The sequence below is a fragment of the Taudactylus pleione genome, unplaced genomic scaffold (genome assembly GCF_031769625.1).
Source record: "Taudactylus pleione unplaced genomic scaffold, aTauple2 ptg000205l, whole genome shotgun sequence".
Classification (NCBI taxonomy): domain Eukaryota; kingdom Metazoa; phylum Chordata; class Amphibia; order Anura; family Myobatrachidae; genus Taudactylus; species Taudactylus pleione.
In genome coordinates this window covers 6835336-6851734 of record NW_028284607.1, presented here as the reverse complement: position 1 = coordinate 6851734, position 16399 = coordinate 6835336, and the positions used below count along the sequence as shown (strand labels likewise).

At 45.9% G+C, this 16399-nt stretch overlaps 1 protein-coding gene across 2 annotated transcripts in view; it reads left to right on the top strand.

Annotated features, from left to right (window-relative positions):
- Nucleotides 1–16399, top strand: part of SFI1 (SFI1 centrin binding protein) — an 82565-nt gene that overhangs the window by 59561 nt on the left and 6605 nt on the right. For both annotated transcript variants that reach the window (XM_088477896.1, XM_088477895.1), the window contains exons 19-26: nt 7998–8093; nt 8273–8349; nt 10536–10638; nt 10712–10808; nt 10897–11057; nt 11303–11377; nt 11510–11584; nt 11653–11829. In XM_088477896.1, coding sequence (XP_088334022.1) covers nt 7998–8093; nt 8273–8349; nt 10536–10638; nt 10712–10808; nt 10897–11057; nt 11303–11377; nt 11510–11584; nt 11653–11829 — 861 coding nt within the window. The remainder of the gene's footprint in view (nt 1–7997; nt 8094–8272; nt 8350–10535; nt 10639–10711; nt 10809–10896; nt 11058–11302; nt 11378–11509; nt 11585–11652; nt 11830–16399) is intronic.

Genomic DNA, 16399 nt, shown 5'->3' with positions numbered 1-16399 from the left:
ATGTTCTCTGCTTTCTGCAGGAGTGTAGTCTTGTGATATGTGAGGTCACCCCAGATGCCGATCTCCCTCCTGTACTCTGTTAATACTTTAAGTTAATTTTTTTATATTTATTTTTTTTCTTGTGAGCTTTGAGTCCTCTTGGGGAAAAAACCTATATAAATAGAACTGAAAAGTTTATTGAAAGGTCACTGTGTACATAAAAGACAGCAGTGCAAACGTAAAACTTATAGAGGCCAAAATCCAGGAGTGTAGCCAATATTATAATAAGGAGGGAAGGGAAGAAAGGCAATACGGCGTGGCAAGCCGTGAAGAAAGATAGGAAAGAAATTACTGCGAATGACCAGGAAAGAAAAGAAAGAGAACTCTGGGCCTGATTCAGAGACAAACGCTCTGAACGAACGAGCGCTCGCTCTGAATCAGGGTGTTTTTTTTTTTTTGTTCGGCCCCCTGGCCGCTTGCATAGCTGTGACCTCCCACAGCTATTGTGAGCGGCCAGGTTGATGGTCGCGATGGTCAAGACCATCTGGCTTGTGACGAGACCCTTGTGGTAGGGTCTTGTGGCCGCAAGCCCCAGAGAGCTTCTGGCTTTAATAGAGCCGGAAGCTCTCCCACTGACATCACTGGTGATGTCAGTGCGGCTGCCCCCAAACGGCAGCCACCCCCCCTGCCCGCCTACCAAACGGGGCGAGCTGTCAATCACCATCGACAGCTCGCCCCCTTTGGTGCGAGACCCGGAGCAACAGAGCACCGTTGCTAGCCCGGGTCGTGTGCATGCCCTGTGGGCAAACATCGACCTGGTCGCGAGCGCTCAGCGCTTGCGACCGGGTCTGATTCAGGCCCTCTGTCCAATTGGGACACCACAGGCCAGATTCAGAGATGAATGGTTTGCACAGTTGAGCGATTATCGGTGAGTCACACTATGCATGCGTCAGGTTTCATTACTGTTGTCGATCGCAGTAAGGATTTATTCGCAAAGTGATTGAAAAGCAGGGACCGATTGTGGACGGCAAGAGGGGACTGGTGACTCAAACGCATCCGTGTTTCTGTGGTGACTGAGCCTCCGACTGCAGTCTCATATGCATTAAAAATGGCTCCTGCGTGTCAGTTCCGCCGGCCCTTCTGAGTAACCATAGGGTTACTCTGATAGCTGACTGATCTGTGACTGATGCGTCGTCTTTGTGCGCGGTTGCTTGGATTTGCATAGCCATCGGTGGGCGGCGTAATACAAATCCCGGTGGCTTTGACATATGAATCATTTTGCACTGCGGCTGCATACACATTTGCAGCGGTGGTGACAATAGCATACATTTCTACTTCAGGGTCCATAGGGGGTCCACAGGGTTGACCTTGGGGTATAGGTTGGGAACCAAATCTCTCGCAGTTAAAGCTTTTAGCTCCCAGGATGCACTGGGTCCACTCTCCCTATAACCCCACCCCCAAGCCAGAGGCACCTCAGTTTCAGTTGGTGCCCGGCCGGAGTCTGGTCACCGTTAGCGCAGGGGGAGCTGATTAGCAGCCCCTAAGCTTATTTTTTTTTTTTTTAGGGACAAAGTTTTTTCCATGGACTTTGGACTCTTCAGAGCGGCAGCGTCGGACTATCCATAGGACGTCTAAGCTGCCGCTCCGTCACCCCGCTGGCGCTGAGACGCCAGTACAGATCTGGGGATCTCAGCGGGACCCCAGAGTCTGTACTAGCCGGACTCTGTGGGCGCCCAGGACTGCTACCAGATCCACGGGGAGCAGGTAAGGTCGCGGATCACCGCTTGCGGTGATCCGCGCATTTCAAATGCAGTCCTGTGCCTCCGGTCTCAAAGGCCAGGCCGGAGGCGCCGGCAGTGGCGGCGGGCCCCCCATACCCCGTGTGTCCACTAGACCACCAGGGACTTAACGATCGGTGCAGGGAGCCGGCGTCCCGGGGGTTAATAGCCGGCCAGGGGAGGCAGCCTTCCCTGTTACAGCGGCTCCTCCCCTCAGCTCAGCGCGCCTTTCAGTATCTATAGTCTGGCGTCGCTGAGCTGCTTCCTCCGCGGGCCACGCTTCCTCTGAGGTCTCCAGCGGCCATTTTATCTCTGTTGTGCAGCAGAAATCAATCAGGATGGCAGTTGGTCCAGTCCCCCTGCGTACCTCACCATCAGGTCATGTACACAGCGCTGTAGCCTTCCCAGACACTGAATCTGGGCAGTTGAATGCAGTGACATAGTGCAGTATATTATATGACATGTTTATGTATATATGTATATATCTGCATTGTATGTGACTTATGCTAGTGCTGACTGTCTGTACTTTATTCTCTCACCTGTCAGTGTATATCTATCCCTTTTCTTTATCTGCCCTAATACAGCTGTACTTAGGGTGGTTCTGAGACCTCACATTTATATACTTGTTAATATTTGTGAGGTTTGTCACATACTGTTGCGTGCTGCACGTTGCCATATTTTAGATGGAACTGTGTGTTGCATACGCTGAAAATGGGTCCCTGCAGCTAATTTTTGGCATCAGTCAGGACCAGTATAGCGCTGCTTAATATTTCCGCCAAGAGGGTTGGTCAGATATGTCTGACCAGGAGAGAGCGTTATACTGCACCCATTTTTACTATCCTGCAAGTCATGTGCTGCAGGTGTTAGTGCGGAGGATTTGACTCTAAAAAGGGTTCTGTATGTGGCGTCATCTGGTGCCGGCCTCTTTCACGACCCCCTTGGGCGGTTTGTTTTCTCGGGATCCTCTCAATTGCGGATCGCCGGGCGGGCCCCATTGTTGTACCTCACTTGGGGTTACTTCACCATACTGCCCTTTTCATCTCAGGGTATCTCGCAGCTTCTTGCACTCTTCCCCTGTGACACAGACTACCGCTCCCTGCAGGGTTTTTCGCAGTACATGAATTCCCCCTGGTGCCACAATAGTCTGTCATTCCCCTTGCAGGGATTACCACAACAGCCACCCTGGGTGGATGTCGTTTTCTACGAAACGCTAATTGGCGTGGTTGACGCCCTGTGGTTACTTCCCAGTTGGCTCTGCCGTGAACTGGATACTGTTTTGGGCTCTTTCCCTCTTACACGGGGGGAAGCCTATTTCAGGTATTATTATCCCTGCTTTAGGGCTGGTAGCAGGTCCATTCTGGTTAGAGTGAATGTTGACCTGTACCTGTATCATACACCCTCAGTCTTACATGCCTTCGGGTTCCCTGTTGCTGACTAGCGGGTGGATCGCATGGCGGGATTCTGGCTGTTGCCAGATAGGAGGTGTTACAACAGTGTTTGGCCTCCTGTCCCAAATTCCCTGAGGGTCATCACGAGCCCCTCCTGGGGTGGATGGGCGTGTTACTCGTCTGATTACAGACGTTACTACGCCTCCCATTCCTGCGTGGTCGGATTCTTCGGATCCGTAGGTGGTAACTCTGCCTGAAATCAGTATACTTGCTTTCAGGGGTTGTTACCCATCCTACCATGGCTATAGCATGGTTGGTTAATACTATTGCATATTGGGCTGATGCATTTGTAACGTTTTTTCCCCTTCAACACGTCGGGGGTTCAAATGTATTTGTTCGCTCACGTAATATATGCAGTTGTCATAGGTGGAAATGCCTATATTGGATACCAGTCTCCTAACTTTCAGAGTTCCGGCTGCGACTGTATCCTCCGTAATACCCTATGGCTGCGCTCTGGGAATGCAGAGGTGCAGATACCATCTTTAGGGTAGATCTTGTTTGGTCCTGACCTTGACAAGATTGTAGTAACATTGGCAGTATTACTAACGACAAGTTTACCGCTTTCAGCTATGCCCACTACAAGGCCTCAGACTAAGTCTGTTAAGTCTTTTTGTCCTCTGGGTCAGCCTAAAGGTCTGTTTCTTCGTAGACTGTCGGCATCTACAAGGGCCGACATATCCAGTACCGAGCAGGCCTGGACTGCCAGCCGATCCTGCTTCTGAACCTACGGATATCTCTTCAGTCTGACGGGACAGGCCTACAACTGGGAGATACCGATTTTCTCAGTTCGCCCGGTACTAGTGTCAAGTTGCCGCGGCTACGTGGGTAGGAGGGTACGCCCTCTCTTTGCTCAGGCGGCCTCTTTACAAGGACCTTACAATTCCAGAAAGCTATGCAGTTGTTGCGGTAAGCGGAGCTAAATAGGCCATCCCCACTATCTCAGTGAGGGACTGGTTGTTCTGCTTTCTTTCTGGTGCGGTGGCTGAATGGGCCTCTTTGGCCTATTCTCTGTCTCAATTCCCTGAACCAGTTCCTAAAGCTACCTGGGCTCAGGAGGAAATCCCTATGCTCCATCATACGATGTTTGGAACCTGGGGACTTTATGGTATCACTGGATATACAGGACGCGTGCCTACGGGTACTTAGAGACCTTTCCTCAGCATGGGCTGAGGTTTGCTGTATCACAGCAACACTTACAATTTTTCCGGCTCTGCCTGTTGGGACTGTCCAGCGTTTTGAATTTTCTGACAGTTCTCCTGTTCAGTATATCCCATTGCTCCTGTACCTGGACGGCTTCCTGCTCTTAGCGGGATCACCGGGGTACTTTACAGCCAGGTCAGGATGACTGTGGCTTCTTCAGGGTGCAGACGTTTAATCAACGGGGAAAAAGTCCTCCTCCCTGCATCCCTCTCTGGGTATTCTTCATCTAGGATCCCTGCTGGATTCTCAGAATCTGAGAATTCTTCTGGCGTAAGACGGAATCTCCACTCTTCCATTAGGAGTACATGGTTGTCTACGCAGTCGACATATGTCTTTACACTCTGGGATGCATGGTCAAATATTCAGTGTCTGCCTTTGGAAGGGTGGAATGGGCTCAGTTCCATTCCAGGCCTTTCCATAATTGGCTCATCTCCAGATGGAACGAGTTTTTTCTGTCGGATCACTGTTCAAACGATGATGCTCTCTCCGGAGGCAAGTTAGTCCCTGTCCGGGTGGCTATGGCCATCTCGTCCAGGGTATTCTTTGCTATGGACAGTGTCTGGTTCGCATCCTTTTCAGTGCAGTTGGACGTCTGTCGATTCCACCCTGTCAATTAACTTACTCTGGCATAACTCTTGTTTCCCGGTGAACCTGAAAAGGTTCAGTCCGACAGGGTCAGGACAGTGGCTTCCTTTTTAGCAACACTGTTCGTTGGGTGGCAATGACAGGTATGTCACATATTCGGACATAGTCCGAGGTTCTCCTCCCAACCATCTCGGCAGCGTTCATTTCAGGAGCTCTCCATTGGGAAGCGGGAGTTCTCAGCCGTCACGATGTGCATCCCGGGGACTAGTCTCTTCCCCAAGAGAGGTTTCATCTCCTGGTGAGCAGGGGGGGCCCCCCTGAGGTGACCCTCATGGCCTTCTGACTTTATCACACTATGGTGTTACAGTCCAGCTCTGGGGATTCTGAAGCAACCTTCAGCGACTCTTTGTCGGTGAAGTGGTCCTCCCTTCTTCCTCGAGGTCTTTGGAAGTGTTTCAATTGAGACGGAGATGCTTTCCTGCTGGTGGCTCCTGATTGCCCCAGATGTCAGGGGTACTTGGATTTTCGGAGTCATGTACTCCATTCCTGATGCTTCGCTGCCCGGACCTGTTGTCTCAGGGTCCTTGGTTTTGCCTTGGACCTGGGTCGTTTGTCTTTGACTGTGTCCCTACAGTGGTCTTACGGCTTCCCTGGCTTTGTCATCGTTGGAATGATTAGAGCACATGGATTAGCTTTTGCTGGGACCTACCACAAACTGTGGCAGCCATAAATCTTATGGTATTGTACCTGTCGATACAATCCTCCGCTGTGTCCAGGATTGCCAGATATTCTGGCATTCCTTCCGGCTGGCTTGGGTTTCACCCTCGGCCTGGTCTTCCTGACAGTGCGGATCTCTACACTGTCAGTATGGTTAAGATATGGAATTGCTCCACTCTGGTATCCAGTTCATCCTTTGGAGTGTTTTCTGGATTATGCCTCCATTTGTCCTCCCTAGGGACTCCTTGGGAGTTAGTAGTGGTTCTTCGTTCCCTCCGGGGACAGTCAATGGAACCACTGGTTGTGATAGCCATTACATGGTCTATTGCTTAGGCTCTCTCTTTCTCTCAGGGTGTTTATATCAACCAGGAGAGTGTCTGAATTGGGAGCGTTCTCATGTGGCTCCCTCTTCTGGAGGGCATCATGTCAGGGTGTGAGTTGCTCTCACCCTGTGTTTCTTCTTAGTGGTTTTTAGGTTCCATATTATTCTGGAACTTATGGTACGGCCATTCAGTCCCCAGTCCTCTCGGCTGGTGTGGCCTCATTGACTGTGGTCCGGCCTCTGTGGATTTATGTGATCCGTTCAGGTTCCTTACGGAAATCGGACTCCTTATTGGTGGTCTGAGATTTCTGGTTTTCACAGGAAAGGATGGCCGGCCTATAACCAAATGTTGGCTGGATGGCCTCGTAGGTCTTCCTCAGGGGCCTACCCATGGGTAGGCCTTTCTGTTGTTGATGCTTGTTTTTTCTCGGGCCATGTAACCCTCATGGGTGGCTCGCTGTGGCGCCTCGGCTGTTTTGCCTTACTAGGTGGCCACGTGGTCTTCTGTCCACACCTTTTTAAGGTTCTAGGCATTGGTTTCCTTTGCCTCTCAGGATGCTTCCTTTTTGGCGACGGATTCTCCTCTCAGCACAGGAGCGTCCCCACCCTTGGTTGAACTGCTTTGGGACATCCCCAAGGTCAACCCTGTGGACCCCCTATGGACCCTGAAGTAGAAAACAAGAGATATGGTAAGAACTTACCTTTGTTATCTCTGTTTCTACGAAGTCCATAGGGTCCACAGGGCTCCCGCCCTGACGCACCTGGCTTCATATGGGCTGTGTGGCTGGTCACCGGTTTTCCGTCTCCCATTTCTGTGAGTATGGTTATTGAGTGTTCCAGTTTTCTCTCTCTTTTATTCTCTCCTCCTCCGGCCTTTGGCTACTTACAAACTGTGGTGCCTCTGGCTTGGGGGTGGGGTTATAGGGAGAGTGGACCCAGTACATCCTGGGAGCTAAAAGCTTTAACTGCGTGGTGCCCAGATTTGGTTCCCAACCTATACCCCAAGGTCAACCCTGTGGACCCTATGGACTTCGTAGAAACAGAGATAACAAAGGTAAGTTCTTACCATATCTCTTGTTTTCTGAATCAGCCCCTACAGCCAGTAACTAGGGTAGTTATGTAAAGAAAGCCATATACTGGTCATAATTTCCATATTTACAATTACATGTAGTTCTGGGCCACATTGGATTGGCTGTGTTTATCTCCTGGACAAGGAGACTAATACCATATTCATCACTACATGCTACTCCCGATTACACCATTTATTAACGTTACATAACATTATTGTCTCTGCATTCACAAGCTGAGAGGTACGGGAGTTTACAGAATGTTCTATCACAATCATATTATGGACAGGATTAATAAGAATACAGTAATCTCTTTTGCACAAATTCAGGAATCATTTGCCCGTTAGTGTATCTTTTGGATAAGCAACTATTTATTCACAGTCTATTTGAGATATACATTTTAACACTGTATTTGGAGGATTGCAATTGATAGCTAGCCAATTTTATGTAATAATGCTTTTTGATACCAGGATCCTTTTATTGTGTTTGAATAAATCCTAAATCAATAATGCGTAGTGTCATTTATGTGATTATTGTTATTATAAGTGTTTTCAGTATATATTTTATATTACTCTGCAAGTTGGTTCATTGCTGTGAGATTACTCGTGAACGCCTTAAATGCTCCTTCTGTATATAATTACTATACCAGCGTGTTTGTAGCACAAATAATAGAAATTCATTGACACTTATTAAAGTAGAAATGGCTAAATAACTAGTAACTATTAATACATTTTCAAGTGACTTGTCATTAATTAAATTGTTTTCTGACTTTTTATAGCCAAGTAATGACTTTTAGCAAAAAAAATTAATAAAAACGACACAATTCTGAATAAGACATTTTTGATGATTTGTTGATGCTTGTGATGAAAATAATATGAGGATGCTGTTTCTTTGGTGGCAGTTTGTGTCTCTAAGACATCAGAAGCGGCAAACACGGCTTTGTGCAGATACGTACTGTCAGCATGGGCTGCTTGCCAGAGTGCTAAATGCATGGAAGGTATGTATGATCAGTTCAAAGATTTACATCTAATAACATCTTTTTTATATAGAAATTAAAGTTTCCACCTGTTAAAAGATTTTGCCCCAAAAACCTTCTATTCTCTGTCTTCTGGGGAAGTTTGTGGTAGGTAATAGCCATAGTGCTGTGTGGTGCCGATCTTTTCTCCTTTTTTGCAGTGTTATCATAGGAACGCCCAGTGCATTTTGCAGCAGGTGGCTAACAAAGAAACTCAGTACAAAGAATCCATCCTGCGGTGAGTGCACATCCCCAGGCCTACGATATGAGCAATAGATTGTGTCTCATTGCTTCATTAAATATTTATCTGCATCTTGGATCCTTTGAAATACTAAGCGCTACTGGATTCTTCACCCCCCATGACGTGTGTGCTTCAGTATGTTCCTTTGTCCTCCAAATATTGTCTTCATTTTACAGAAATGTCCATCTGCTCATGTCACCGGGGAACTGTGATCACATAAAAGCATTAGGCCGCGGGCCAGGCACTTTTGTTTTCTACTTTGTTCTACAGGATAACTGTGAGGTTACTTACGTCTGAGAAGGGGGTGCATTATTCCTGCTGCAGGTGGCTGACATTTGCACAGTGGGCCTGATTCAGCAAGGAATGCAGTTGCTAATACGCACGCAAATGGCCGATTGTTGCGAACTGCGTATGCATCGCAGTTCGCGTGCGTGAACTAGCCATTGCGATCGGGACTGCGACTATGCAGACCCTTCGCAGAGTGATTGACAGGAAGTGCCATTTGTGGGTGGTAACGAGGGTTGGTCGGCCATTCGCAGGCGTGCCGGTCCGTTTGAACGCTGTTGCATGGGCGTGCATAAATTATCAACTGCAATGCCCTAGGCAGCCTGAGGCCTCATAGCGTGTGTGTGTGGAAGTTAGCAATTCCCGAGTAAGGTCTGACCTTGTGCAAGTGTGCGTGAGGCTGCGATGGTACTCGATTGTACCGATGTTTTTGCAACCTTGCTAAACATGAAGGATGTGTGTAAGGTAAAGTGGGCATCCTTATGTAGTGCAGCAGTGGCATTGCGATCGCAATGGATTAGCATACTATCGCAGTTGGACTGCGTGCTTAATTGCTATTGCATTCGCAATTGCGCTCCATAATGAATAGGGCCTGTGATGGAGTTTAGCTTGTATGGGGTGTAATGTAGTCGGTTTAATCTCTGGCTGCAGTAACTAAAGCATGAAGGAGCTGTGATGACCGGTGACAAATATTCATAATATAATTATACTACAGTGTCATTGTTTATCAGACTGCACATTTCAACAAAGCAATGTGTACAATGTATGTATTTGGACAATATAAACGATACAGATGTCGTTTATTCGTCCTTTTTTTTTTTTATAGCCCCCCTCCAATGACAAAACCACCATGGATGTGCGGGCACGGATGGTCGATATCGACCATCGCCCGTTCATGCAGGCCAACCTGGTCGATATCGACCAGGTTAGCCTGTAAGTCGTTTGGGGGTTGGTGCATGTTGCTGGATGTTCAATATCGAACATCCAGCACATGCAGGACGATCAGACAATGATATCTGATCGTCCCATGTGTGCGGGTCATAAGTCGCACCCAGTTCAGTATGTGGCCACGGCGGGTGAAATTTAGGAAACGTGCATGTACATTAGCGATTATACTCATCTTTGTGTTTCTGAGATGGATGGATCGTGGCCTTTTCTCCCCGCATGAAGCTATGCTTGCATAAGCATATGGTTCCAAATCTGGCTGCAGGGACCATCCTGGGCTGTAGGAACGCTTTTCCTGCAATTCCAAATCAGGTCCCCCATACTTTAGTGTATACTTGTTGTAGGTTCTATAAGCACTAAGGGCCTGATTCAGAGTTGGGAATAGAGAGTGATAGCACTTAACTGTGTACCTGGACAAACCATGTTGCAATGCAAGGGGTGTAAATACATACATTTTTTTGCATGTAGGGTAAATACTGGCTGCTTTTGCATGTAGCCCACAAATACTGCACAGCTTTATTATTACACTGCACTTTAGATGTCGGTTTGGACACGCCTCTCCCAAATCTAAATCTCTCTGCACATTTTACATCTGCCCCACCTGCAGTGCAGCATGGTTTCACCAAGATGATCAGTTGAGAGAGATATCTCTCTCTATTCCCAAGTCTGAATCAGGCCCTAAGCTAAATAAAGTAGGGCTTGTAGAACCGGCATTAAAAACTAGTGAATGTTTTTTTTCTGTGTTGGCGTATGTGGAGTAATCTTTGAAACCATGCCAGATGTGTAGCCTATGTACTGTAGTTTCTGACACAATACATACTGAGAGTCTAGGTCAGATTAAAGGGAAAAGTGGCTTATCCTGATGCAATACAGTAGTATCCTTCAGAATCACAGATTCATATATGTTGCCACATGAGCTGTAAATGAGTTTGCTCTTCTTTTGCATCCTCTAGAGCGACACTTAGCACTTGGAGGAGTCACACAACAGCACAGGCTGAGGAGAGAAATCATACGGCCATTGCAGTACGTCACTATAGAGCCACAACACTAAGAGAGGTACATATTTATGTTGCCTAAACCCTTTAGCTATCTGTTACTTCAGTACTATTGATCCAACTATAACTTACAGGGTGTGAGAGCATGGAGAGAGGCTGCTTGTGTTCTCGCATATGGTCGCAAGCAGACGACAGAGGAAGTGGAAGAGGCAGCTGCATGTTTACAGAAAGGTGATAAAATGTAAAGCTAATGGGTCACAGAGGTGTACTACATAGCCTTTTCATTAGGTTAAGGTTTTCATTCCCCCCTTTCCTTCAGGAAAACTTTCCCGCATGATGATTTATTGGAGAGAACATAGCAAAGCAGCAAAGGAGCTACGATTCAAGATGGATGTGGCAGCAAAGCACCATGGGAGGAATCTGTTGAGGGACAGCATACAAAAGTGGAAAGTGCATCATGCTCTGTGTTTGAGGAAAATGGTGAGTGTCAAAATGGGTCAGCTCAAAATGCAAACATAAACATTGAAGTGCTCATGTGCAGTGTTACCCTTTAATGATTTCCTTATTATGCTGTAGGGGTTTTTGTCAGTCAAGCTTGTACTGTGGAAGCCTAATATCCTATCTACATATTGTCTACATATTCAACTACTGAACTACTTATAACTGTAGGTGTTTCAGTCCAGATAAATAGATCCCTTGACTACATTCTCTGATTCCCTGCACAGCTTCTGCAGAGGCAACAGATCATCTTCTCTGGACAGAGATTGAGGCGTTACTATCTGAGGGAATGGCACCACAGGGTAAAGTGACTTTACCCTATTTACATACTGTCAGTATGAATGCAGACTTACTCACTATCAACTGTTTCTGTCTGATGGACTGAAATATTGAATCTGTGGAAATATGACTGTTAATGGAGGTTTGTGTTGCAGTTATTGGAGAAAGGGCAGGAGGATAAGCAGACAGTACAAGCTCTGTGGCACTGGTCCCTCAACCTGCAGGGAAAGGTATTTTACTGTCAAGATATAGCACAAATATTACCTCAAGTGTATTACTAATAGTGTTGTGTGTTTAGGTGTTTGATTGCTGGTTGGCATATATCGGTGAGTGTCGGAGAAAGAAACAGCGCCTTGCAGAGGCAATGGAGGTGCATCGCACTGATCTCCTGCAAGAGGGGGTGACTAGGCTCCTCCGTTTCATGTCCGGAATGAAGCAGTTCCGAGCTCAGCTGTCTACTCGGCATCAGTTAAAGGTAGGTAAAAATTCTCATTACAGATTAACTGTAATTGCCTATGGGCCTTATTCAGAAATGTATATAAACCCAATATTTTACATACAATTCCGATGGTAAGCAGCTGTGCATGTGCAGGATGAGTCCTGCGTGATCGCACGCAGTGCCCTCAAACCACAGTATAATTCACATGCTGCAGTTTGGGAAGGGGGGGGGGGGGGTTGCCGGGCTGCACTCCCAGAAATGGGGGCTTGTTGAGGCCAGGGTCTGCATTGGAGGACACAGATTTCCTAGCCTCGCAAGCGACAGGAGGCAGCCAAGCTTACTCAGGTGGCTGATGCTTCGATTGCAGCCCTCAGGAAATGTTAGCAAACTTCAGATTTCCAGAAAGACATTGTAACATGGTAAAATGTATTTATTTATTTGTTATGCATTTCTTTTAATAACCACAAGTTTAAACTACTAATAGAGGTAACACATTTAGCACAATGTATAGGAGACAAAAGAATGCAATCTTTTCCCTCTCAAAAGCTGCTCCGGACCACCTATCACAAGCCGTGGGATTTATAACACAGCAAGGGGCTGCATAGGCTGCAGGTATTACAAACCCTGCTGGAATTGCTATTTCATCCCTAATCTACTCAGTGGTGCGGTAATTAACATCTGTGTTTCTTATGGACTTTATGTGATCACATTTCCAGTGACCGAGCTTTTTTATGAATCATTCATTTCTGGTGGACTTTTTATCCCTTTATAGAACAACTATACCAGCATTATTCATATCGGGTTATCATGTGCAACATTATGAATTGGTGTTTATTAAATTATAGATTTATAATTTTCATCACTACAGTGATTTATGCGCCATTGTTTTTCTATTTTTACTTAACGGTTCATACACCTAAGCATTCCTTGACCAATGCTGTATAGAGTAGTAAAAACCCCATCATAATCCATCCAGTGGTTCAAGAGATTAGCCTGGACGAACACACAAACCCCAGTGTGTCTGGAGGCCAGTGTTGACCTGCTAGGCCAGGCCAGGCGCCCGTGTCTATACATGTGAGAGACAGGACTATAAGACTGTTACGATAGCAGACTAGCTGGCCTGTTATACTCCTTTTCCACCAAAATTTCGGGTCTGACCCGGAGTTGGAACAGGGTTCCTATCCGGATCAGACCCAGAATTTAGCCAGCGCCGACTCGGGATATTTCCGAGTCGGCGCCGCTCACACTGCAGTCAGGTCTGTATAGACCCAGCTTTTCCAGCGTGAAAGTGGACACTTGGAGATTACGTCATCTCCAAGTGCCACGGAAGCCGGACCAATTGGCCGGCTTGCGGCGCTCTGCAGGTCATCAAGACCCGGAGTGCGCCGTACACACAGCAGGGTTTCACGGGCTACGCCCGTGTTAAACCCTGCTATTTACCTGGGTTGGATTGCCAGGTCACTCGACCCGGCGATCCAACCCTCACCCCTTTTACACCAAGGAGCTGCCCGGGTTAACCCTGCAATAACCTGAGTTTTAGCTCCAGTGTAAAAGGGGTATTAGTAAGGTTTCAAAAAGTGAGGTAGTGCCCTGAATGGGAGCCAGGTTTTTGTTATTTTTGTTCCTGAATGCTGACCGTAAAGCTCCATTTTGATTATTTAACATGTAACTCTGTGTGTGGACCCTTATTGTGCACATAGACACTGCACCACAGACCCCTTTACCAAGCTAAATTACCCCAGGTCATTACTAATATAGACATATATACAGTCAGGTGCATAAATATTGGGACATTGACAGAATTTTCAGATTTTGGCCTCTATTCACCACCACAATGGTTTTGAAATGAAACAAACAAGATGTGCTTTAACTGCAGACTTTCAGATTAATTTGAGGGTAATTACATCCAAATCGGGTGAACGGTGTAGGAATTACAACAGTTTCAATATGTGCCTCCCACTTTTTAAGGGGCCAAAAGTAATGGGACTATCAACTTAAAAGCTATTTCATGGACAGGTGTGGGCTATTCCCTCGTTATTTCATTATCAATTAAGCAGGTAAAAGGTCTGGAGATGATTCTAGGTGTGACATTTGCATTTGGAATCAGTTGCTGTCGACTCTCAATATGAGATCCAAAGAGCTGTCACTATCAGTGAAGAAAGCCATCATTAGGCTGAAAAATCAAAACAAACCCATCAGAGAGATAACAAAAACATTAGGTGTGGCCAAATCAACTGTTTGGAACATTCTTAAAAAGAAAGAACGCATCGGAGAGCTCAGCAACACCAAAAGACCCGGAAGACCATGGAAAACAACTGTGGTGGATGACAAAATAATTATTTCTCTGGTGAAGAAAAACCCTTTCACGACAGTTGGCCAATTCAAGAACACTCTCCAGGAGGTAGATGTATATGTGTCAAAGTCAACAATGAAGAGAAGAGTGCACAAGAGTGAATATAGAGGGTTCACCACAAGATGTAAACCATTGGTGAGCCACAAAAACAGGAAGACCAGATTAGAGTTTGCCAAACATCTAAAAAAGCCATTACAGTTCTGGAACAACATCCTATGGACAGATGAGACAAAGATCAACTTGTACCAGAGTGATGGGAAGAGAAGAGAAGGAAAGGAACTGCTCATGATCCAAAACATACCACCTCATCAGTGAAGCATGGTGGTGGTAGTGTCATGGCGTGGGCATGTATGGCTGCCAATGGAACTGGTTCCCTTGTATTTATTGATGATGTGACTGCTGACAAAAGCAGCAGAATGAATTCTGAAGCGTTTCGGGCAATATTATATGCTCATATTCAGTCAAATGCTTCAGAACTCATTGGACGGCTCTTCACAGTGCAGATAGACAATGACCCGAAGCATACTGCAAAAGCAACCAAAGAGTTTTTTAAGGCTAAAAAGTGGAATGTTATGCAATGGCCAAGTCAATCCCCTGACCTGAATCCGATTGAGCATGCATTTCACTTGATGAAGACAAAACTGAAGGGAAAATGCCCCAAGAACATACAGTAACTGAAGACATTTGCAGTAGAGGCCTGGCAGAGCATCACCAGGGATGAAACCCAGCGTCTGGTGATGTCTATGCGTTCCAGACTTCAGGCTGTAATTGCCTGCAAAGGATTTGCAACAAAGTATTAAAAAGTGAATGTTAGATTTAGGATTGTTTAGTTTGTCCCATTACTTTTGTCCCCTTAAAAAGTGGGAGACACATATAGAAACCGTTGTAATTCCTACACCGTTCACCTGGTTTGGATGTAATTACCCTCAAATTAAATCTGAAAGTCTGCAGTTAAATCACATCTTGTTTGTTTCATTTCAAAGCCATTGTGGTGGTGAATAGAGGCCAAAATCTGAAAATTCTGTCAATGTCCCAATATTTATGGACCTGACTGTATGTATGTGTGTGTGTGTGTGTATATATATATATGTATGTGTGTGTGTGTGTGTGTGTGATATATATATATATATATATATATATATATATACACACACAATCATACAAACCCAGCACTCGCCATCATATTCTAAACTGTTCTTATAATTCCAGGGAATGTTAGTTCCAAAGTATTGCAATAATTTGTCAAGATGACCAACCACATCACGGTCTTCCCATTCTGGTCAGTCCCTACGCTGACTTTCAAAAATGTGAGCATTTGGCTCTAGGTATCACATAGATTTACCGCAGTGGGTCAAAGCCAAAGTGGATTCGGACTTTTCGCCTCTAATTGAATACATCCCCATGTTTGAAAGTGGAATCATGGTACTCTTAGATGGCTGCAAAGCTAGTTGTGCAGAAAGTCTTGGGAGTGTTGAAAGGTCAGTTTCAAAAGGGCCGCTCTGAGAAATTCCCAGGGACCGCTGGCTGGCAAATAGTCATGCATTTCACAGATATAAACTATGGGTGCACCAAGCTTGGAAGTCTACAGCCTCATATTGGACAAAATTTCCAAATACATAAAATAGCTTTCTTTACCACCCATTATGATTATAGGGATGAGCCTCAATTATTATAAACTAGCTGAAGTACTCGGAATTGCCCGGGTTTAAATCTTCAAGTTATTAAGATTTATTATGTGATGTCGTCCAAATCCATCCAGTAGAAGACCCAAAACAGGCTTCCTGGGTAAAATCTCTGCCCAGCCAATGTTACCAGTCCGAAGTTTTCTTCAGATTTGGCAGCTTTACCTTGAGAGCTGTAGAAGATATTCACCAACAAACTAACTTCTTTTATATACATTAGGTTTCCTACATAACAAATGTAGTAAGATAAAACACTTAGTGCCTGATTCTGAGTCAGACGCAGTGGCGTCCATGTGTGTGTGTGACCGGTCATACGTCTTTATGCTAATACTGCTACACGCCCTTCCCTGGTGTACAGCCGTAGATAGGTCCAATACATTTTAAATACACTTCTGTGTGCATCCATCTGAAATCGCTACTGCAGCTCTGTACAAATACAATTGGGACACATGTACAGTAAAACACAAAGTCACTTAACTGTGTCCGACATCAACATACTGTATGACTCAGGAACAGGGAGAGGTGGAGTTGTTGCCAGCACCATTGTGTCCTGTAGAATGTCATTAATGGA